Source organism: Puma concolor, chromosome A3 (genome assembly GCF_028749965.1).
Source record: "Puma concolor isolate L17-30 chromosome A3, mPumCon1.1.hap2, whole genome shotgun sequence".
Classification (NCBI taxonomy): Eukaryota; Metazoa; Chordata; class Mammalia; order Carnivora; family Felidae; genus Puma; species Puma concolor.
The window spans coordinates 23,618,925-23,643,748 of record NC_141669.1 but is presented as its reverse complement, the minus strand read 5'-3'; the positions used below and the strand labels follow the sequence as shown (position 1 = coordinate 23,643,748).

Here is a 24,824-nt window from a genome sequence, read left to right as displayed (position 1 = left end):
GTACTCCAAAAAATATCATAAAACTAAAAGGCAAAAGGAAAACTTAAAAAAAATACTGGCAACATGGCAACATATATGACCAATTAAAATACTAATATTCTGAAAATTAACAAAGCAAAGATATACACCCCAGTTTCTACAAATGAGCAAAGAATGTACAAGTAACCCTTGACAGAACATATGCAAATGGCCAACAGAGCATATAGTTTTTAAAATACACAAACTCTCCAATAAATTCATGAATGCAAATTGAAAGGAGATGCCACTTTTACTCTTTTTTTTTTTTAAATTTTTTTTTTTTTTTTTCAACGATTATTTTTGGGACAGAGAGAGACAGAGCATGAACGGGGGAGGGGCAGAGAGAGAGAGGGAGACACAGAATCGGAAACAGGCTCCAGGCTCTGAGCCATCAGCCCAGAGCCCGACGCGGGGCTCGAACTCACGGACCGCGAGATCGTGACCTGGCTGAAGTCGGACGCTTAACCGACTGCGCCACCCAGGCGCCCCTCACTTTTACTCTTTAAAATCAGCAGGGTTTTTTAAAAGGACAATATCCAATGCTGGCAAGTTTACAATAATATACATACATATTCACACTCCTGCTTGGAATGTAGCTGGTATATAGTCTTTCTTCCTAGAGAGTAATTTCACAATTTGTACCAAAAGTCTTCAAAATGTTTATATTCAGGGGGAGCATAACTCCCCCCTCCCTATGCGTGGCTGCCAATCATACTTCCAAAGAGTATAGTAGAGAAATGGGATAGGGAAACACCTTCACGGTGGAGCAGTCTTACATACACCGTATCAGCCAGGTGATCAAGGTCAATATCGCCAGTTGTAAATCATGTTGATAGTATGTACTCTTGATATGATGTAATAAAAATGGCACATTACCTCTACGATCTTCCTCTCAAAAATCCATAACACCAATCTAATCATGAGAAAAACGTCAGACAAATCCTAATTGACATCCAACAATTTGACCGGTACTCCTCAAAACTGTCAAGGTCATCAAAAACAAGGCAAGCCTGAGAAACTGTCATAGTCAAGAGGAGCCTAAGAAGTCATGATGACTAAATGTAATGTGTTCTGGATGGAATCCTAAGACAGATAAGTGACATTAAGTAAAAACTAAGGAACTCTGAATAAAGTGTGGGCCTGAGCTTATAATTATGATTGATTCAATAATCGTAATAAATATACTACACTAATGTAAGATGTTGTTATAGGAGAAACTGTGTAAATGGGGAGTATATGGGAACTCTCACCTCAATTCTTCTGGAAACTTAAAACTATTCTAGAAAAATTAAGTCAATTAAATTATTTTAATGTTTACATTCTTTGGCTAAGCAATTCCACATCCAGAATCTATACTTAGGAAATAATCACAAATGTGATCAAAGATTTACCTACAAGGATAAGGATATTTCAGGGGCTCTTGGGTGGCTCAGTTGGTTGAGCATCTGACTCTTAATTTCAGCTCAAGTCATGATCCCAGTATTGTGGGATCAATCCCCACGTCGGGCTTCATGCTGAGCGTGGAGCCTGCTTGGGATTCTTTCTCTCTCCTTCTCCGTCTCTCTCTCTCCCTCTACCCCTCTCACCTGCTCGCTCTCTCTCTCTCTCTCTCCATCTCTCTCTCAAATAGAAATAACCTAAATATGCAAAGAACTACAGCCTGAGAGTCAGCCAGACCCGAGGTGTAAGTCCCCATCTCATCACTTCCAAGATGTTTGTCTTTGCTACGCATGGGCTTCTCAGACACACCCTGTACATTTGATCACCCTCTTCTCCATCTACCTACACCACAGGGCAGGTGTGTGGTTATGTCTATATGCATCTCTGTGATGGTATTCTCTCTGAGAAACACCTGCATGGAGGAAGAAGAGTTAGCAAATTCAAAATTGTGCTGTGATTTATACCTAGGGACTCTGCTATTTATCTTTCTCTTAAAGTAAGAGGTTATTGACTTGATTATATACAACACAGTTTTTCACGTTAAGTGCTTTGAAACAGAGTAACGCGGAAAATGTTTATAATGTGTTTTTAGTGAACGAAGATAATATAATGGCATGTACAATACGATTAGCAGCTGTGCAAAGTATATATACAGGTAGAAGAAAAGAGGGGAAGGTAATAAGCAAAAATAAAAATTACAATCCTTGTGAAATGCAAGCATGCTTATGAAATGAGAACATTTTGGCTGAAATCAACACCTCTTACTTTAAAATGTCTCTAAGAATAGAAGTCCGACACTGTCTTCCTCTGGTAGCAACTTTAATCAGAAGTTAATATGAAGTTATTTTATATATTTAATTCCCTGCCCCCAGCCAGCACTCTGGTTAGCTAGCGTCCTAGGAGGTGAACCAGCTGAGGGACAGAGACCCAGAGTCTGGGCAGAGTTCAGAGGTGGTGGAACATGGGATTTCCTGCGGGATCTAGAATTTAGAGGTAGGGGTTATCTGAAAGTCCCCACCCAGGGACAAAATTAAAATCAGTGACCATCCACCCAAGTCATCAATCCAAAGGAATAGTCAGAGACAGAGAAGGTTTGGAAGGGCAGCCTGGAGGACTTCTTTGGGCCACATAGCAAATCTGAAGTTACCTGTTGTCGACTCCTGCAAGCCTCCTCCTGGGGGCCAGAATCTGAGCATATGACTGAAAAGTCCAACACGAGATGAACCACCAATCCCAAGTGGAGCTTGAAATGCAGATATCTCATCCAAAAACATGTAGTAGGAATAACACCGGCTTTGGAACCAGAGAGACCAGGGTCCAAATCCCACATCAGCTATATGCTAATTATAGGGATTGAACAAATTATCTAAACTTTTTCAGCCTCTGTTTCCTCACTTGGAAACATAGGTGTGGCTGAAGAGACTCCTTGGCCACCAAAAATTGGGGCTCCCCTTCCATGGTAAAGAGATGTCGCTGAAAAGTATAGTTGTTCTGCCAGGGATTGATTACATTGCTTTGCATGTTATGGAACTTTATATAAACAGAACCATGCTGCATACACTCCTTTATGTCTGGCTTCTTTCACTCAGCATAATAATTTTTAAAGTTATATTGTTACATGTTTCAATAGGTTGTTCCTTTTATGGCTGGGAAGGACTCCATTGTACAATTATGCCCGATTTATTTATTTCTCTATTGACAGATTTTTGGATTATTTCCAACTTGAGGTTATTATGAGTAAAGCTAATAGGGATATTCTTGTACTGGTCCCTTTTGAGGACCTATGCATCCAATACTCCTGGGTAAATTCTTAGGAGTGGAATTTATGGGTCATAAAGTGGGTATATGTTTAACTGTGAAACAATTTTCCAGAGTAGGTGGGTCATCTTACATTTCTACTCAAATTACTCAACAGTATTCAAAGTAATTTTTTTTTCATTTAAAGCAAACGCAATTGAAAAGAAAGAAAAACAAAATTAGTCTTAATGAAAAATGAGTGGCAATGAATAAAGAACTTCTTCAATTATTTGGAATAGTCAAGAAAACCATTCTACAAGGTACAGAGCTATCTGACAGCTGACCCTGCAGGCAAATACTTTTATTTTGGTCATTGGTTTGGAAATAATTTTAGCCACTTAGATCAAAGGTTTTCATAAAGATGATTTGACCAGGGCCCCAAATCCCTAGAGGAGAAGAATGAAGAATGTACACGAAGAACCCTTCAGATGAGCTTTCCACTCTGTTAAATGGAAGAAAGAAGAATTTTCCCACATGGCATACTTGTTTACTGAGCCAGCCCAGTGCTGTGACAAATGAAACAACTTCTTGATGCCTAACACAGCTCGCCCCCAGGCACTGAGTCACAGCTTTGTGTTTCCCTTGAGTTCTGCAGCAAACAAACAGATCAGATAACTTTATTAATTACGCACCCTGGGGCCCAGGGCCGTGACAGGCTCAGGCTCTGCCAGCAGCCCCGGTAGTCCGTTTCCAGCCTGCTCACGGCACAGGAGGTGTTTACACGTGCCTTCTGGTTCCGAAAGCATCCTGACACCCACGGTAGTGTTTCCACTGGCTGTATGGGGCTCTATAAGAAAAAATGAAAACTGTAAAGCCAGAATATCAACTCCAATCTCAGCAACTGTAGGAGATGCTCAACGCCATCTTTTTTTTCTCTATTAGGAAAATACAAAATTGGCCACCAGCAAAATGTCCAGAAATGAGAAATGGTTAAATAAAAGGCCCTCTTCCTATTGCAGATGGTGGGAATTGTGCATTTAAGAGCAGGGAAACGACACAATGAGGCCTTGGGAAAATCCTGAGGTGGCAGTGTGCTGAGCAAAGGGCCATTCTGCACACACAGAATGGCCAAAAACCCAGATGTGGGGGCCGGAAGCCTACCAGTAGGCAGTTATTTCCAGATGATTCAGGAAAGGATTGGGACTTGGTCCTGGACAAATTAATGAATTTTCTTATGACTTTTATTTTCATAAGTGGGTAAGATGCCAGGGGAAAAGGAGTAAGGAATCCTTGTTCTTTTCTTTCTTTCTTTCTTCCTTTCTTTCTTTCTTTCTTTCTTTTTGTTCTTTCTTTTTTCTTTCTTTCTTTCTTTCTTTCTTTCTTTCTTTCTTTTTGTTCTTTCTTTTTTCTTTCTTTCTTTCTTTCTTTCTTTCTTTCTTTCTTTCTTTCTTTCTTTCTTTTGTTCTTTCTTCTTTTTTCTTTCTTTCTTTCTTTTGTTCTTTCTTTCTTCTGTTTCTTTCTTTTTCTTTCTTTCCTTCCCTCATTTTCTTCCTTCCTTCCTTCTCTTTCTCTCTTTCTTTCTTTCTTTACCTCTTTCTTTCTCTCTTTCTAATTTACCACTGGCCAGGCGCTGCACCAAGCACTTATAAAGCATTAACTGACTTAATGCCTACAACACCTCCACAAAGTAGGTACCATTATCCCCATTCCAAAGATGAGCTCTGTCTCAAGGAAGTTAATTAAGTTTGGAAGCTTCCCCAGCTGAAAGGAGCAGGATTTAAACCTAAGCCTCAAGCCTCTCTACTTGCTCTAGACTACTGACGGTTTTAAAAAGTTCAAGAGGAGTTTTAAGATGGGCGGCTGCTACCCTTCACTATGGACAAGAGCTCCATATTAAGACTGCCTAGAAGCTGTGCTTAAAAAGGAAAAGATACTTTTCCCTTATGTTCTACTCCTAATGACCAAATCGCTCCCCACTGCCCAGGGCTGGCTCATTTTCCTATGAGAAAGATTTAATTAAAAGCCTCTTTCTTTGACAGCATTACCTCCTGGAGCCCCTCTGCTCCATGGGGACCAGCCTTGAGCTCTATATGGCAGCGCGTTTCTCTGCTTTCCCCTCCAAATCGGGGAAGCCTTCTTCCCTGCTATCAGACTCACTTTTCCAGTGTAAAGGAAAGCCACCCTGCCTTCTTTATTCACTGTCTTATTTAGAGAAGTTCTCTAGCACTAGAGCCGTGGTATTTTTATAAGCCACACGAACAACAATGTATTGCCTCAATTACTGTCTATTGTGTGTTTTGGGGTCTCCTTGATAATAGCAGGCTGGATGGAGCACACTCCACTGCCTTGCCCTTATTAAACTGTGAAGGTCACTTCTCTGCCAGGATCTGTAGCTGGCGAGCCCTCCCTTCTCTTCCACAAATGTGTCTCTTCCAGAGCTTTTTGCAATTATGGCTCATTTCTCTAGGTTTCATATGGCAGGCGTCTGAACAGAATTAAAAGCATAAGCACGTGCAAAAATAATCCGCTTCCCAAGATAGCAAATGCTGAGAAGTTCTATATTAGAACACACTGGGAGTGCTGACTGGCTAGGGCATGATTAACCTAATAGGCTTAAAGTTCCACTTGCCATGCACATCTGTCAGGACCGGGGCTGAAGCAGGCCCATAATCCCTGAGACTGGGGTCCTTCAGAATTGCCCTGTTGCTCACTAACAGCAGAGGGTTCAAGATTAGAACAACAAGACAACAGGCACCACCACCTCTTCATGGTGGGGCCAAGGAACTAAAGAAAACTGATTCCAAGGACCCGGCACCATGGACTTCAGAGGATTCTGGCCTGGAAATTGCCCGGACAGATTAGTAAGGCTCGCTTTTGTTCCTCCTATTTCAAATTTGATTCTCTGCAAACTGTGAAGAGTGTTGGGGGGGCGGGGAGATGACTACAAGCTGAAATCATGGGGTGCACACCTTCCCACAATGACCTTGTTAATAGCGTCGCTAAGAGTGGCATCCAGTTTTTTAAAAAGCCCAAAGCAATTTTGCCGGGACGTCAGGGGGGCAGTGAAAGATGCTCTACCCCTTCGCTGCTTCCCACCTCCACCTGCTATGACTCTGGGGGAGGCTTGTCCCAGGGACAGAGGCTGGCACAGGAGCATTCAAGTTCCCAGACCCAAAGCTCGGCTGAAGGTCTTTGTCAGCTCCCAAGAGATCCCACTGCAGGCAAAGGGAAAGATATGGAAGGACTGCCCCCCAAAGCCAAAACCTCCCAATCCCACCTGGGCAAATCACAAAGCCGCACGGCTAAGGACATTCCGTCCAAGACACAGAGCTCCCACGGGTCACCAGGGGCAGCCTCCTCTGGGGAAGCCAGTGAAGAAAGTAACACCCAGGAAAGGATGCTGAGATGCCACACATGTGGCCAACAGGGCCATTGCTGCCAAAACAGCATTCCTGCTCACGAGCCTCAGGGCAAAGTGGACTTCCCCGAGCCCCTGGTGAAAGCTCACCAGCATGCCTATACCTACCTCCACTCCAGCCTCTCCAAATATGAAGCAATTCTGTGCATCACCCATCAGGCCACCCAGACCCAAGAGCTGCTCCAGCCCATGGTCAGCTTCCTGCTGCTGTGCTTTGATGAGGTCAACCGGCTCTTGGGGGAGATCTCCAAGGATGGAGAAGTGCTCCTCCAAGAAGTTAGGGAGGATCTGGCGTGGCCATTGAGGAAAGGAGAGCCCCAGGAGCAGCCGGACCTCCTACCACAGCTTCTGCAGCACACAGTCAGCAAGCTGCTGGTGCTCAGGGGCATGGTGGCCTCACTCACCGGCAGCTTCCTGGAGAGCTCCAGCAGTTACCTCCATGCCACTGCGAGCCACGTGGGAAAGAAGCTGAGCACAAAGAGGGGTGTGGATGAATGTCTCCTGCGGGCTCTGGGGCAACTGGAGAGCTTGGTGAGTGGCCACAGCGACCCTGGGATGCAGGGTCTGCCCTTGTGCTCCGAGGACAGTGGCATCGGTGCTGACAATGAGTCTGTGCAGCTGGCCGACAAGCTGGGCAAGCAAGCCAGCTGGGACTCAGTGCCGGAGCCCGCGGAATGGAAACCAGCGTTTCCAGCCACACCGGAAGCCAGGCTCTCAGGACACACCTGGCAGCAAAGTCCTTTCCAGATGGATTCAGACCGACCCCAGGACTGCCCGCTCTCGAGACCTCCTATGGCGAAGGTTCAGCCAGAGGCACAGGGTGGGGCTGGTGGCCCATGCCCCTCCAGCACGGGCCCAAGAAACACTACCTCCAGCCCCCTGGGGATGGCCAAAAGCACTTGGCGTGACTCCCTTGGGATTGGGATCTCCAGGGAAGCACGTTTTTCTAAAGGCCCCAGGTTGATGGGCACGTCTTCCCTCAGTGAAGGTGAGGACAGTAGCCCAGAGGAGGAGGAAGACCAAGCGAGCAGCATGAGTCCCTGTGCATGGCGGGAAAATTCTTCCCAACCAAGGCCACGGTCTTCACCTGGTAGCCCGGAAAGCCTGTTTCAGCCACACCCCAGGAGGCTTAGGAGCCCCCAAGCCCAGGAAATGATTCTGAAGATGAAGGAAGCAATCAGCGAAAGGATCAAGTTTGTCCCTGTGCCCTCGGGGCCCCAGGACTGGCCTGAGGAGGAGGACAGGAGGACGGCGGTCCCACCAAGACCCAGCACAGCCAGTGGCAGCAGGAGGGCCCCTGTGAGGCAGAGGAGGTCCCAGTCAGAGGGCTGTCTGAAGAGCCAGGCCGAGGACCCCACCCTCCAGGAGCTGCGGAGGGTCCAGAGAGACCTCAGCCAGAGGCTGGAGGCATTTTACGCCCTGGGCGCACGACAGCAGGGGCAGAGCGCGGGGCAGGTCCCGCAGCCCAGAGCAGCGGCTCTGAGGCCCGACAACTGCAGGGTCACCCCGAGCAACACCATCAGCAAGCTGAAGGCCTCTCTCACCAAGAACTTCAGCATTTTGCCAAGTCAGGACAAAAGCATCTTGCCGAAATGCGGTCCCCGCCCTGAGAGTGAACAGCCCTGGTGGCGGAGAGCTGAGGGGCTTCCGGTGGCCATTGCGTCGGGTGAGAGGGCCAGTGAGGCTCCAGGAGCCATGGACTGGAATGTCAGGGGCTGCCCCACCAGAACATCGGTCAAGAAACTCATTGAAACTTTCAGTCCCACTAAGAGTCTGAGAACACTGGGGGATTCCAAGGACTCTGGGCCAAACCCCTGCCTCAGGAAATGGGGGGTCCCCATCATGCCTCCCAGATTTCCCATTTACAGGGGGCTTGCCCCTTTGTATCCAAAGCCACAAATTTCTCCAGCAGCAAGCAGAGACCCCCTCCAGGTGGGGCCAGACTGGAGGCCCCCACCTCCTATTTTTCCCCCTGTGCTCACAGCAGAAGCATCCAAGAGTGAGGATTTCAATTTCAACTGTGAAACAGAGGAGGACCCAGAGCATCTCCCTCCACCGCCTCTGGAAGTCCTGATGGACAAATCCTTCATCTCTCTGGAGCCCCCAGAAAGCAGCAAGCCAGCAGGGAGCTCCTCCAAGGAGACCCATGTGCCAGGGCCGGGAGGGGCTGACCCTGCCCGGAGAACGTGGGCTTCCCCAAAGCTAAGAGCCTCCATGAGCCCCACTGACCTGCTACCCAGCAGGAGCACGACTGCCCCCACCAGACCCCACAGCACAGGGCCAGGGGGCAGCAAGAGCGGCTGCGGCACCAAAAAGCTCACCTGGGACCTTAACCACCTGCCAGCAACCAGCAGAAACCCAGAGGTGGAGGGCAGCGGGGCTCCGAGTCAGGCACCTGCAGACAAGGCTGCCAGCCTGTCCAAGCATCCCCAGAAGGCCATCCCCTGGCACCACTCCAGCCACACATCTGGGCACAACAGGACCTTGGGACCCAGCCTGGCCAGGCCAACACGGGGGCCACATTCTCCTGAGGCCCCAAGACCGAGCCAGGAGAGAAGCGCCCTGCTGGTCAGGAAGGCCTCTCCCTCAAGGGGATACTGGACACCCCGAGCAGTCAGGAGGCAGCCCTCCTCTCACAGACCTGCCCGGCCAAGTGCTCCTTCTGTGCATGGCTCCTCCAGCCCACCTGTCAGCCCTCCGGTGAGCCCCAAGGTGCTAAGCCCCCCAACAACGAAGAAAGTAGCTTCCCCAGCAACACGGCAGCACAAGCCGCCCAGCCCTCCCCCCGCGAGCCCACCCACACGTCACAAGGCCTCCAGCCCCCCGACCCAGCACACAGAAGCAAGTTCCCTTTCCTCTGGCGCCTCCCCATCCCCCCCAGTGTCCCCTACTGAGGGACAGGAAACAAGAGGTTCTGAGAACAATCGGGCAGCCACAGCCAAAGTGTCTGGGAACACGTGTTCCATATTCTGTCCAGCCACCTCCTCTCTGTTTGAAGCTGCGCTGCCACCTTCAACCACCCACCCGCTCACCCCACCATCGCTGCCACCTGAAGCCGGGGGCCCTCGTGGGACCCCCGCAGGATGCTGGAGGAGCAGCTCAGGGCCACGGCCGAGGGCGGGCTCACAGCGGGGCATGGCCCTGTGTGCCCTCAACCCTCAGCCTTTCGTCAGGAGGACAGCTTCTGACCGCCGGCCAGGTCTCCGCCTCCCGCTGCCTGTCCCCGGTGCCACCAGCAACGCTTGTGAATCCCCACTCAGCAGGAGCAGGTAAGGAAGGTCGTGGGCCCCGGCCCTGTGGTAATCAGAGTAGAGCCTTGGGTCCTTGGGATCATCTGGGTCAGTAGTTTTCCAACGGTGCTCCAAGGGAAGAGGCAGTTGGAAAAGGGGGCTGGGGGATATCCAGCCTCCTGCCACCCACCCCTTCCTCGAGCAGCTGTGCCTTCATCTGTCACTCATTTCAAGTTCCCAAGAAAGATTTTAATTGAAAGAAGTTCTGCTGTGTGAAAAATACAGTTTAGGGGTGGCTGGGTGGCTCAGTTGGTTAAGCGTCCGACTTCGGTTCAGGTCATGATCTCACGGTTCATGGGTTTGGGCCCTGCATCCAGTTCAGAGCCTGGCGTCTGCCTCAGATATTCTCTCTCTCTCTCTCTCTCTCTCTCTAACCCTCCTCTGCTCATGCTCTGTCTCTGTCTCAAAAATAAATAATAAACATTAAAAAACATTTAACAAAAAAAAATTTAAATAATCACATTAATCCAAGCACACACACACCCCCTTTATTTTGCACTTAGGGAAACGTAGATGAAGTGACTTCCTATGCCCCTACACCCTCCATTGAAACACTGTCACCCTGTCTGGAACCAGCGTTCTCATTACTGTAGTTTCTAGTTTACTAAAGTTGACCAATATCTATGTGGGAGGCCCTCAAACTTCCTTGTCCTGGGACCCCTTTAAACTCTCAAGAATTAGAGAGACCCCAAAAGAACCTTCATATAGGTGGGTCGTATCTATCACTTTTTACTGTATTATAAATTAAAATTGAGAAATGTTTAAAATGTTTATGAATCCATTTTTAAATGACCCCATTATATGTTAACATAAAAAGTAGGTATATTTTCTACAAAAAAAAATGTTTTTGAGCAAAAAGGGTGGCATTGTCTTATATTTTTGCAAATCCCTTCATGTCTGGCCTCACGGAAAGATGGTGGAATTCTCAAATCTGCTTCTGCAGTCCATCTGGTGTGATATGACACGTCATGTAGACTGGAAAACTCCACTCTACATTCACGGAAGAATGAGTGGAAAAGGCAAATAACATCTTGATATTATTATGAAAATAGTTTTGACCTCAGAGATTTCCCCCCCTCAAAACTGTCTCAGAGACACCCAGAGGACATGCCTTGAGATGGCTCGTCCTGGATGTGTGTGATAGAAATGTTTGGCTTCCCCATGCCCCCAAAAGCCTGCCTCCACTCCTCCTCTGTTCTAGCCTCACCTCTACCTCCCTGTTCAGAGTTGTCTGGGGCAAGAGCAAGACTCTTCATGGGCGCTGAGTACCAGAACCGGGTGGAAGGACTGCCATCTCTACCCTCAGCAGACTGAGTTCATGTGTGCTTTTCCGGTGAGGGCAGCTGGCTTGCATGTCATTGGCCCGGCCATGTGGGCAGGCCTGGGCACGAGGCTGCGACGGGCCATGAGTCACACTGCACCACTACCTGCACACAGAAGGAAAGGCACATATGCCCAAGTGGACGGAGTGCATGGGGACATGCATCTTTTCCAGGATGTGGCATGGGAAGAAATCTGTCTATCTGAGACCTATTAGAGAAGAACTCTTATCAATGTGTCTTGATATCAGATCAGACGAAGCTCAACCAGCACGGTCCTTTCTATCTTCAAAACGCCCACCACTGCGTCAATCAGCAGTGTATTTCTGCCAGAGTGATGCGCGTTACAGACTTCACAATCTGTTGAGGCATGAATGGTAATTTTTTACAAAGTCCTCGGCAGTCAATTTTAAATAAAGATGTTATCTAGGGAAAGTTGTGCATTATTATAGTTATATAAACTTCCCCAGCCACTTGAAAGAAATGAAATATTGATTATTTTTGCAAGAATCTTAATGTAATACTGCTCTTTTCTTAAATCTAAAATGAGCTTCCTACAGCACGGTGCTTTTCATCTAAGAACCTCTATAAATGTTAATGCATCACTCCTCACTCTAGCCACTTATTCAGATATTACATTTCTAAAACTGTGCCCTTCAGGAGAAGAGCTTGAGAGAACAGGGACAATAAAATGGCATTAATTAAAAACACTAACATTTTAAAACAGCAGGAGCAATACTAAAGTAACATAAAATTGTTCAAGAAGAAAATAATGCCCTTCTCTCAGGCTTCTCGTCGGAATAGGGCAGGCTAAAAGGTTGTTTTATGTCCTGAATCTCAATACTTGGGGAGATGGGGTGGTGGGGGCGGAGAGAAGTGCTTGCAGCTTGAAAGAAAGGAGGATCCGTGAACAGGCGCCTTCCCAAGGTCACGTGGAAGGTCACAATAATGGCTCACACTCCTTCCCCTGCCTCCTGCTAAGACCACACCTCTCAGCCCCTCCAAACTGTGAGCCTATGAGCACGTGGTGGATGTGAGGGGAAAATGCTCATTCCCCAGTCCCTCCACACCTCCGCCCCTGTCAAGTTGGCATCTGGGAGGAGAAGTACTCCAGCTATAAAAGCACTGAGTGGTTTCACCCTCTGCAGCTGCCTTTGTTCCTGCCCTCCTGCATATGGGAAACCATACCGAGGAACTAGGCATAATTTCCCAAGATCGAGCAACTAGCCAACAAGCCAGCCCCAGAGAGCCTGAAAGACTCAGGACGGGCTGTTTCCGCAAGCAGGGACTGGCAGGGATGAACCACACCCCACACATCTTGCAGCAGAGGCAGGCGTGCAGGATAAACTGGCCTGCATCTGGCATTGACCTGCTTTTCGTCATCCAGGCCGGGCACAAGCCCCTCTTATAGAAAAAATGATGATGTTTATCCTCCCAATCTTGGGACCCAGGGGGTTGGGAACAGTCCTTGGAGGCTTACCCAGGAAGCTCCGTTACTGAGCTCCAACTGTTATTTATGTTTTGAATCCCCTGGTGGGGGTGCCGTCTCTAGGTCTTAGCCTGCTGGGGCATTGTGAGCGTTCAAGAAGGGTCCAGGCTTTCTCCCCTAAATGCAGTGCTTTTCGTCTCTGCTTGGACTGGACCACCCCCGGCAGGGGCTCTCTGCAACTTAAACCCTCCCCGACCCTATTTCCTGGATCAGGCTACCTACCAACTGACCAACAGGGCAGTGGCTGGGCAGCCTGCCTCCCCAGCTGTCCTGGGACCAGGTAGAACCACAGCTATGTTGTGGCAACCAGGAAAATCTGCCTCCTAGCCTGAGCCTCACACAGATGTGGAACCTGGTTGGGGTTGGGGAAGACGCAGTTCTAGGACAAAGTCATTTGTCACCTCCACCGACACTACCCACCACAGCCTATCTCCGGGAAAGCCCCTCCCATTCCTGCCAGCTACCCCATTGGGGAGCAGCACAGGGTCATGGATGAAGTGCATCCTACATCTGGCTTCCCCTGCTCCAGAAGAGGCACCGGGAGAAGTCAGTAAGATGGGAGCTGGTCCTGCACACAAAATCACACTTGGTCAGGCAGGGACCGGTCATGGGGCCAGAGGCCAACCTGGATGAGGTTGGCTCTGCAGAACACAGTGAGACTCTCACTGCCGAAAAATCACATTGGTGCCAATCTTAGTGCCCACTCCACCCCACCCCACCTTCCTGCCACCTTGATCCCATTAGGATCCAAACTCAGACTTGCCCTCCACTGGTTTGACATCTCATGTAAGCCTAAACACATAGAGCTAAACATGCTGTGTAATGAAGCTCCCGGAAGAGTCAAGAACCTGCTGTCACGGGCAGAGAGAAAGACCTTCTGGTCTGTGCATGTGAGGAGCTGGGTCCAGTCCTGAACCTGAGGTGACTGATTGAGGGACTTTGGCCCTCAGGTGCCTACCTGTCATATGACAGGGTGGTCCCTAGTATCCCTTCCAGGTAAGACTTCTCGTTCATGCTATAAAGTGGCAGCACCAGAATGACAGCTGGCCATTTATTGAGCACTTATCATGTGCTGGTTAATATGCTACGACTATATCATACTTTATCCAATACTGATACCTTTGAGTGCCCTATGAGATGGGTACTGTTATTATCTCCATTTTACAAAGAAGAGAACTGGGAATCAGAGAGATTAATATGCTACAGGGCACACTGCTAGTAAGTGCAGGAATTGAACCCAAACAGCCAGACTCCAACCTCCAAGCAGTAACTACGAGGTTAGCCCGCCAGCACACAGCCAGTGCAACTTTCCGAGCCAGTCCCCTTTCTTTAAAAAAAATTTGTTTAATGCTTATTTATTTTTGAGAGAGAGAGACAGACAGACTGTGAGCAGAGGAGAGGCAGAGAGAGAGGGAGGCACAGAATCCAAAGCAGACTCCAGGCTCTGAGCTGTCAGCACAGAGCTGGACGCAGGGCTTAAACTCACGAACCATGAGATCATGACCTGAGCTGAAGTCAGACGCTTAACCGACTGAGCCTCCCAGGTGCCCCTGAGCCAGTCCCCTTTCCAGCCCAAGCTTGCTCCATGTTGGTGATCATTCTCCATTCTACACTCCCAGTGCACACTGGCTGTCCCTCTCCACCCAGACCCCCTGTCACTGTGTCATTCAGTGGCTGGAAAGCTCTATTCTAGCCAGATGCCAGGCCTGGGCCAAGCACTTTCCATTTTACTCCATTCAGGAAAAGGGTGGCAGCTGAGTGAAGCAGGGTGTGGTGAGTTTTTTGGTTGTTTTTTTTTTTTTTTTTTTTTTTTGCTGTTATTGTTGGCGTTGCTTTCAATTCAACGAGCTAAGCCTAACCCTTTATTAAACAAGAAGTGCTTTAAAAACAAAAACAAAATAAAGGCCCAGCTCCCAGAGTTCCCGAGGGAGCTGCTTTGTTCAGAGCAGCAGGATCCTGGGCATCAGAAGAAGAACAGGACTCAACCTGTCAGCACAGACACCAGGGGCTGGGTTCCCACGGTGCCCTACCACAGCAGGTGCACACAGGACAGCACCAGCCAGGCAAACCTGATGCAGGAGGGCAGAGGTCTGACAACAAGGGGCCACAGGCCTGTGGGAGAGAGAGACAGAAGGACAGAGAGAGGCAGAATAGGGATTGAGGCGGGGGCGGGGGGGCAGGTTGCAGAAGGAACAACAGAGGAGTTCTTGATCTACATTTGTCCTTTTTCCCAGCAGCAGCAGTGAGGAGAGCCCCAAAAAGGACACTGAGCCATGGAGCAGCCCCTGTGCCCCGGAACTAAAGGGTTCTGGCTTGGATGCATCTCCCCCAGAGCTCTGCGTGTTGGGCCACGGGCTGCAGCGGGAGGCCAGAGCCAGCTGCGCCCAGGACAAGCCTCAAGAGAAGGAAGTAGCCTGACAAGCCAACCAACAGGGTCACACTGATGCCAGTCATCCCAGAATATGGGTGACAGCCAAGCAGCAGACTGCCCCATAGATGGTGGACCAACCAAACTCCTATTGAGGTGTCCTAGAAAGATCTGGAAAGTACACTGCCCAGAGAGTCTGCTAAATTCTAAACATTCGCCACTTTCAGTCCCAGATTCTGGTTTGCCTTGGGGCTCAAAAGTTAACTATAACTTTAGACCCCCACAAAGACACTCTTCAATCCTTCAAGTACTGCCTTAACTCAGGGGGGGGAAGGTATTTATCGCACGCTGGATGGGCCAGGGGTCTTACCTGGGTTAGTTTCATGGAATCAATTAATCCTCACAACAAAGAAGGAAGCAGATAGCATCCTCCCTATTTGCAGATAAAGAAAACCAAAGCGCCCCTACAGCCCCACCCCAACAGTGTCTTGCCTGAGGTCACACAGCTAGGAAGAGAATACAGCAAAAATCAAAGAGGTGTTCCTGGCACCAGAATCTCTTTGCTTTTCGTTCCATTTCATTGCCCATGACTCTTCCATTACTCCATCTGCCCAAAGCATGTCTAGTTGTACAAAGGGTTGGAAAGTTTGGGTGTTTGTTTGTTTTTTTAAAGATTAAACAGTGGCACAGCATTCAAGTCACCACTGAGGGCTTTGTTTGGAAACCGATTGCTTCAGAGATAGGAAGACCAAGGTGGAATTAAGACACACACCCTTCTCTCCTCCCTCCCAAGCACAGACCCAAAGCCCTCAACACAAAGCTCCCAGCCCACTTGAGCTGAGCGGCCTCAGATTGTGTCTCAGAGGAGTGTCTCACATGCTCTGCCCTACGCATCCACATGCCTCTCAAGCTGGGTGGGTACAACCAAGCCTTGCAAACACACAGCCTGTTCTCTGTGCCCCAAAGGGGCTGGGGTTCCAGAGGGTACACACACGCACGCTCGCGCACGCACGCCAGTCTCCCCCAGGGGCTTCTTGGCCAACATTATTCATCTGCAAATCATCTGCACAACTTCTGCTGGATCTGAGATGGAAACGAAGAACGACTGGCCATGCCAAAACCCTGCCTCTGCCCATGCACTAGATATCTGCTGCAGATCTGGAATTTTTCCATCGGTGGCTGTAGAGGGCTTTCTATTTAGAAAAGAATTTGCCATAATTGGGTGATTCAGTGCAGGCTCAGTGGGTTGTCTAAAGACAAGAATTCTCGCCCACGGGGTACAGCTAAGGGGCAATCCTCCAGATCTGCTGCAAAGCCGATTTTTTAAGTTTGGGAAAATTATAGACTTCAAGTCCTTTCTTGTTGAAATAGATCATGACTCAAGAACGTGTTAAACTGGGCCCTGGGGCTACAGCTACCTCCCCCAGGGACAGGCCGTGACTCCAAGTAAACGAATTCATCTTCACTTGTCCAGTTATTAAAATAGGGGTGATGAGGATAATCTCTTCAAAGGCACCCAAGGATTAGTTGATTAAACCACCAAGAGGGGCCACAACCCACCCCTCTATTGGGAAATGCCTGTGCACACCCAGCTGGATGCTCACGGCTGCTGGTTATCTGTGCTGTCAGAGCAGAGCTCAGGCAGGGGCAGGGCTGGTTGTGGGCAGGGCTACGTGCAGGGTGAGTGGGTGGGTGGACCTGGGGAACTGCGTGGGCCACAGGAAATGGGAGGGAGTGTAAGTGTGTGAAAGCAGCCAGGTTTAAGAAACTTCCCTGCTACAGAGTTGGCCACTCTCCTTACCTGGGCAGGCCAGGCACAGGGGGACCGAGGCTGTGGGCCCTGGGTAGGCTGGGCACCGGCCTGAGTGCAGGGGAAGCAAGCTGGGCGGGAGATGCAGCTCACTGGTAAACAGCTTCAGGGAGGGACTGTCAGAAAGCACACGCTGCGCTGGGCTGGGGTTGAGGGGCAGGCTTCCAGGGGGCTGAAGAAACACAGCAGAAACCGAAATGAAGGGAGACTGGACAGGGACCCCATCAATGAAATTGTGATACAATGTAGGAGTGTAATCACAGAGACGATAAAAAGTCTAGTTCCTGGAACCAGGACAGGAAGTGGGAGTCACATCCACAGGAGGAGGAAGTGAGGCCAAGCTCTCTCTTAAAGGGCCGCCTCTTAGAGGTTTGGGTTCGTTTGAGTCTGTAGGTGGGGGCCAAGTGCACCCAGCTGCAGCAATGAAAGCTAGGTGTGGGTGGCTGGTAGAAAGGTCTGGAATGAACCTCCATGAGTGTGCCTGGCAGGAGGCTCTCTGAGAGAGGCTGCCCCCTCCCCCAAGCAGCAGCTGACACTCACCCTTCCTATATGAAGGCAGCAATGGAGGAGTACTGGGCTTCTAGGATTCCTGCTGTCAGCCCTGGAGCAGTTCAGGACTCCTCTTCATCCCTCCACATTTACTGAGCACCTGCTTGTACCAGGACAATGCCAGGCTCCTGTCACATATCCCCATATGTGATGTAGTGAGAGGCCTCCAGGCCCAGGTAGCATAGACAATTAGTTGGCATAGACCATTGTGTTGGCCCAGGACCCAAAGGCTTCAAGAATCCCAAGTCAGCTTTCCCTGTGGTAGGGAAGGGGTTGTCAATGCCAAGTGGCTGGGAGGCAATAAAGGTCAAAGGTGAAGCAGTGCCGAGCCGGCACAGGAGCAGATGGGTCACAGAGGTGGTTTTTTGGCTACCATCCCAACCACCAGACTTAGCCCAAATTATAGGTGAATTAGACATTGTACAAAAGAAATTAAATCTACCACAGCAGGCAACTTATGTGGCTTCAGCTCAGTTTCAACCCTCCTCGAGACCGGGCCTTTACTCAAACCGACATCTACGGTTCTGCCTTAGAAAGCACACTGCTGGTGGCCATGAGGGACAAGCGCAATCCCACAACTTCTCAGATGGGTCACTCTCACCTCCACCCAAGAACCTCGTCCTTGCTGAGCCCAATCCACTTCTTGTCCTCAAAGGAGAAGGGAGAGCAGGGTCTGTTTTGTTTTGTCTCTTTAAAATAATTAAGCCAATAGGGGCACCTGGGTGGCTCAGTCGGTTGAGCATCCAGCTTTGGCTTAGGTCATGATCTCACAGTTCGTGAGTTCGAGCCCCGCGTCGGGCTCTGTGCTGACAGCTCAGAGCCTGGAACCTGCTTCGGATTCTGTGTCTCCTTCTCTCTCTGCCCCTCTCCCACTCGCGCTCTGTCTGTCTCTACCTCTCAAAAATAAAGAAACGTAATAAAAAAATATATTTTTTAATTAAGCCAATAGACCCAACCATTAAGGACTCATGAGTCTGCACTTTTTCTTCCCAAAGTTAGAAACAAAGAAGAAACTTTGGATATAAAGACAAGAGAGGCTGCCACCAAAGAAGATAACAGTTTAAGAGGCACATATTATACCCGTGTTCTTATTTGGACCAAGTCTTTTCCAGGGGTGTCCAGCCATCCTCAACACTCATGGAGACCCCAGAGCTGCAGAGAGGGAGATGCTTCAGCTCTGTATCTAACACGTTAGTAACATAGCATATGGTTCTGCCCCAGGGGAGAAACACAATTTTCCAGTTCCATCAAAAGGATTCATTGAGAAAAAAAAAAAAAAGGAGATATATACTCTGGCAGAACAGTGATAGCTTCTTGCAAGTATAAATACAATCTTCAAGAGGAAATAGAACTTTCTCTCCACAGCCTGGATCTGTGCAGTTGTTTAAGCAGCATCTATCTCTTTCCTCACATCATACACCCAGTTCAGAACCTGAAATAATCCATATGGATAGAAAATGCAGGGCTTGGGGCGCCTGGGTGGCGCAGTCGGTTAAGCATCCGACTTCAGCCAGGTCACGATCTCGCGGTCCATGAGTTCGAGCCCCGCGTCAGGCTCTGGGCTGATGGCTCAGAGCCTGGAGCCTGTTTCCGATTCTGTGTCCCCCTCTCCCTCTGCCCCTCCCCCGTTCATGCTCTGTCTCTCTCTGTCCCAAAAATAAATAAACGTTGAAAAAAAAAAAAAAAGAAAATGCAGGGCAGACAGACCAAAGAGACTTCTCTTGCATTGTGAAAAGCTTCTGTTTGACTTGTCTCATCAACCCTACACCACGAATGAAAGGATTTTGAAAAATGCACGCTTTCTTCTACAATAAACCAGCGTTTTGCATGTATCAGGAGAGCTGGTGCAGTGACTTATAAGTGTGAACATGTTTGTCAATTGATCATTTGGTTGACAGTTTATAGGCTGCCAAGACCCACTGTATCTTCCAAAGGAAAGCCTTGCAAAGGTAATATATTTTTAAGTAGCCCCACATCAAAGCCTCTGTTGAACTGCCATAAAGTAAATGTGTTCTGGGCCTATATTAACAGAACAAGTTATACTGCACTGTGGTTTACTCCCAGTGCCTACCTGAAGTTTAAAGAAAGTTCCATCAATCCATCCCGACATTTTTATGAAATGTAATTAAAGATGCATTGCACACGCAGTGGAGCAAACGGTTAATTCGCTCAGCCATCTAATTCAATTTTATGGGGGACCCTGGACACTGCTGGCTGGATGACTCTCATGAGCTTCAGAAAGTAACTTCCTGGATAATCTGTGGGCCCTGTGACCACAGAATTCGAGCCATCTAGGAGCCAGGGTTCTGAATGCTGAATCCCAGATACCCTTGAAGTCTTGCACACAAGCCACCAATCTGTTTTGGCTGGAATGGCAGCACCAGGGAGAGTCAGGTAATGCCCAAGGCAAACCTGGTGGGTCTGAGACCTGAGATGGGATGAATCAAAGAAACAAGGTGACCAGAGGAGAAAGGAGGGGTGTGGTGAATGCAACAGTCACCCTGGGGAGCCAGAGTTGGTCCTACTCCTGATGGTTGGAATTGGGACACAGAAGCCTGAGACTCAATGCCTCTATCCCACAGCCCTGTGACCAGGCTTCTAGGGATCCGTTTCTTCATCTGCAAAGCCACCATAACATTGCCAGCCTCCTTACCCTGCCACCGACAAGACTTTTAAACCATCTTTCTGAGCCATCTGGAAGAACTGAGCTGACAGTCCCTCCACCCCGGGTCCTGGTAATGTTCACCTCTGCCACCCCCACACCGGGAGATTCTGATTAAGAAAAGAAAGTACACGCCCACCCCTTCCAGATCTGCGCTTTGATTCTAGGAGAAAGTTAAAACCTGCCAAGTTAAATGCAGCTAGAACGGACGTTCTTCTCTGTAGCGTTCCGTGTCTCTCAAAGTGAAAAGTCTTTAAAACATTTTGCTGGCAAACATGGCTACAAATATCAAATATTCCAAATGGGAAAAAAAAAATGAGCTTCAGAATCTCCCATTTATTCCCATGCTGAGTGGTGGGTGAGCTGTCAGTCAGATGGTGGGAATGGCTTCCGTGCATCCTGAACAGCAGGTTTTACTGGGCTGAGGCTACAGTTGATAATAATTATACCTTTTCTTTGTCCGTAACACTCTACATTTTCCAAACACAATTATCTACATTGTTTTACTAGATTTTTCAAAAATCCTGTGAGATGAACAAAGCCAGTCTTTTTTTTCAACACCTTTTACAAATGAAAAAAAAAAAAAAAAAGGCTGAGGGATATCAAATATTTGTTCCTAAGACACCCTGCCAGCTAGTGACACATTCCTCAGCCCCTGCTCAGCCTTGGTTCTAATACCTACTGCCAGCAGTATTTAGATTATTCTAAAAGATGCCACAACCTTCTTTGGCAGAAGTTCTCAGTTTTCTCCAGCATTTACAAAGAGGAAATTATTTTTCATATCCAGCCAAAGGCCAGCTGTAATTTTAGCCATACTGCTTAAACTAGCTTGGATAGAAATTCAAAACAAAATTTCCAAGAGAATTTTAGAAAATAATAGTCCCCTCTACGTACCTCAACAGCAACCTGTCCCTCCCCACCACTGCCCCGGCATTAAGAAAAAAAAAGAGAAGTCATTTTCAAAAAAAATTTTTTTTTAAATCTTCATTCCCTGTTGCTGTGAACCCCCACCCCGCCCCCGTTAGTGGGCTTCCAGGTGAAACCCCCTGAAGGGAACAGAAGGCACTTTAACAGACAGCACTTCTATTTTATTGCCAGTGCCCCAAAGTAGTAAAAACCAATGGATGAGACAGAAAGGAAATACAGACCCTGGGAAACAAATTGCCTCCATGAAAATTATTTATCTAGCTTTTTTTGTTTTCCCTCCTTTGGAAGGGGGACAGGATTGGCTGTGTTTACAAAACCTGGAGACTTTTTAAAGCTATTGTTTAGTTAATGGCTTCTGACACCAGCCTCAGAGGTGTGGATCACTTTCTGGATGTCAAGATTCTCAAGGAGAGCCCAAGGTGACGCTAATAACAGCTGTCAACCCACGGAGAGGTAATTATAAAGCCGTGATTAAAACAACACAAAACCTTCAAATGTTACAGCCTTCTTCACCAAAACACCAGGTGACGAGATACGGAGGAGACATAACACTTCCCTGAATAAGCCCCAGTAATGGTAAGGACCAAACTGAAACCCCTACTGGTCCCAGACTCAGAAACACCCACCTGGTGAGCAATGCTGTCCTCCCTGGAGGGACTGAGCCAGGCTGGGAGCAGGCACTTAGGCACTGCTTCTCCAGCCCAGCTGCTCCACAGGAGGACGTGGTTGCGGCCGGGGGTGGGGGGGGTGGGGGGGGGAGGGGGGGGGCGGCGGTAATCAAAGCATACAAACTTCTAGTTGTAAGATTAACAAATTCTCCGGACCTAATGAACAGCATGGTGATTATAGCCACTTATTCTGTATCATATACTTGAATGCTGCTAAGAGAATACATCTCAACACAAAAAAGAAACAGTAGTTATGCCATGGGATGGAAGTGTTAGGTAAGGCTATGGTGGTAATCACTTTGCAATGTATAAATGTATCGAATCAACACATTGTACACCTTAAACTCACGCAATGTTATATGTCCATTAAATCCTAATAAAGCCGAGGGGGAGAAAAAGAAAGAAAAGACCGTGCCCTGGGCCCCACCCCATACCAAGTGAATCAAAATCCCTAGTGGTGGGATCCCGACATCAATCAGGGAAGAGAAAACAAGATGAGAAGCAGGGCCTGTAGGCAGCTTTTCCTAAAGTCCCAGAAAGTCCTAAGCAGATACAAGTCAAGTCTAGTCCTTAATTCTTACACTGGAGGGAGACAGGGGCCCTTGCATAACTAGAAGCTATATTCCCACCCCAAGCACATCTTCAGGAGGTAGGGCTCCTGGCTGCACACACAGCCAAGCAAAGAATGGGGTGGCTCTCAATCTTCATTTCCCACCACTGACCATCCATTAGGGCCTCCTTCCCGCACGCACTCCCGACAGACCGAGGCTAATATGCTGTCTTCCCTGTTTTAAAAGTAATGATGTGGGAGGGGTGCCTGGGTGGCTCAGTTGGTTGAGCATCCAACTTCAGCTCAGGTCATGATCCTGTGGCTGGTGAGTTCAAGCCCCAAGTCAGGCTCTGTGCTGACAGCTCAGAGCCTGGAGCCTGCTTCAGATTCTGTGTCTCCCTCTCTCTCTGCCCCTCCCCACTGCCTCTCTCTCTCTCTCTCAAAGATAAATAGACATTAAAAAAAATATTTTTTAAATGAAATTTAAAAAATTTTAAGGAGTAATGATGTGGGAAACCTTTGGAGGCTGAAATTTCCTAAGGCCCTGAGAGAACCACCCAGGCCGTCCCCAGTGGGGTTGGGTCAGGGGCATTGCCCACAGAGCCCAGCTGCCCAGAGACTCGATCTAAAGTTAAAATTGAGTGGAGGAAAGTAGAACCTTGCAGTTATTTGTTGCTTTTCAGCGGTTCTCAGTTATTTTAAACTCTCCACCCAGGACAGTGGATACAGAGCACAGGGAATGGGAGGCTTCCATTTTGAAGACGTCCTTGGAAAACAGGACCTCAAAGCGGGAAGAGAGGACGATGCCTTTGAGCTTAATTTCCGCCTTCAAAGTCCCTGCCAGACTCTACATCCTTGGGCTCCTACAGGTTCTAGGATCTTGGCAAGCAGAAAATGTCAGTCTCCCGACCAAACCCAAAGAGTCTGCTCAGACTCCAAGCAAACACAATTAATTAAATTGTGTAAAACTTTAAAATGTTTAAAAATCAGCCTCTTAGGCATCTTTCATGACTCCCTGTCCAGCAAGCCTTTAACCTGCTTCAGTCAGAATCAGCCAGGGAAGTGGCTGCTGGGAAGCCCCTGCTGGGGTCACAATTAGCGAGAAGCAGCTCCTGCTGGGGCTAGAATTACTTAAAGTCACACTTAAGCCACATATTAAAAGCGAGTCCCGGGATGATTGTACCATACCCAACCTCACCCTAGAGCATTGGGGGGGGTAGGAGCCGGCCTTGCTGTATCTGGCCACACAGGCAAGATGAAAAAGTGGCTTTCTCAGGGATACCCATGAACATGGAAACATATAAGTGAGTTGATTCAGGGCTGCCCAGCCAGCTCTGGGCCATTCCCCTCGGGAGAGGCTTGGAACCGTGATGTAGAACCGATATTATGCCTTGAGGTGGGTGACACTGGACGGGGTCCACCTCTGGGGTTCTGCCAGAAAACTTGCAGGCAGGAGGCTGGGGCCTCAGGGCCTCAGCCATCTGGATCTGCCCAGAGTGTTGCTATGGGTCTGGCTGGGTTCCTTGGCTGGGATGGGATGCTGCCCCTTCGGCTCACACCTTATACGTGTGTTTGAGTTAATGACCTGAGCTCTAATTCCTCCTGGTCACAGTATTGCCAACCTGCCAGTGGCCCCAGGCAAGGCAAAGCCACTCTCACTGCATCTAGGGCCCCAGCCCCAGACGTCCCTCTCTCCCTGCAGGACCCCATTTCCCTGGCTGCTCCCTCAGTGGGCAACACTTTCTCTCAGCTTGTGTTCTGGCGCATCCTGTACCCAACACACCCCTCCAGCTTCCCGATCCAGCCCCCAGTGGAGGAACCCATGTAATTTCAGAGCTCCCACACGACATCTGCACATCATGTAGCTTTATGCTTAGCCAAGTGCTTTCATTTATGGTATTTTGAGTGTGAAACATCATCTGACCCTCGGCAGAACTAGTCAGAATGCCATCTTGCTGAGAAGGCTTTTAGTAATGCAAATGTCAAACTCCCCCTGCCTTTTGAGAAGCTGGACAGATCTATTAGAAGATTCCCACAGAGGGGCACCTGGGTGGCTCAGTCGGTTAAGTGTCCCACTCTTGATGATATCGGCTCAGGTCATGATCTCATGGTTCATGGGTTCGAGCCCCACATCAGGCTCTGTGCTGACAATGCAGGGCCTGCTTGGGATTCTCTCTTTCCCTCTCTCTCTGCCCCTCCCCCACTTATACCCTTTCTCTCTCTCTCTCTCTCTCTCAAAATAAATAAACTTAAAAAAAGAAAAAACAAAAAGGAAGCCTCCCACAGGATCAGGATGACCCTGGAGATGTTTGCCCTACTCACCTCAAATCAGGCTTATAACAAACGGACTGGGTTTAAATGGCCAACTCAGGGTCTCTGGGTTCAGGAGGGCTTGTCCAGTCTGTCACAGATAGGGGGCCGTGGCCAAAAGGGTCTGCAGCACAGGGGTCTGTGCTACCCTTTTTCTCCCCATCTCTTCGTTTCGATGTCATCTGCAGCTGATTTTGCTGTTGTCTTGTTTTCTTTGTCACAAGCCTAGTTATTGAAAAATTCCCTGAGGTTAAAAAAGCACACAATAA

The 24,824-nt window shown here is 48.6% G+C and overlaps 1 protein-coding gene across 3 annotated transcripts; it reads left to right on the top strand.

Moving 5' to 3' along the window:
* Window positions 1–5,820: 5,820 nt before the first annotated feature.
* Window positions 5,821–16,542, top strand: PCARE (photoreceptor cilium actin regulator). 3 transcript variants are annotated; one of them, XM_086700282.1, is made up of 3 exons: window positions 5,821–9,882; window positions 14,949–15,120; window positions 15,753–16,542. In XM_086700282.1, the coding sequence occupies exons 1-3, from the start codon at window positions 6,152–6,154 to the stop codon at window positions 15,840–15,842; spliced, it is 3,993 nt and encodes a 1,330-aa protein (XP_086556408.1). In that variant the 5' UTR covers window positions 5,821–6,151; the 3' UTR covers window positions 15,843–16,542. The 3 variants fall into 3 exon arrangements, with proteins under 3 accessions (XP_086556408.1, XP_086556407.1, XP_025783192.2); XM_086700281.1 differs by having other exon boundaries at window positions 14,946–15,771; XM_025927407.2 differs by having other exon boundaries at window positions 5,822–9,882; window positions 14,949–15,771.
* The last annotated feature ends 8,282 nt before the right edge of the window (window positions 16,543–24,824 follow it).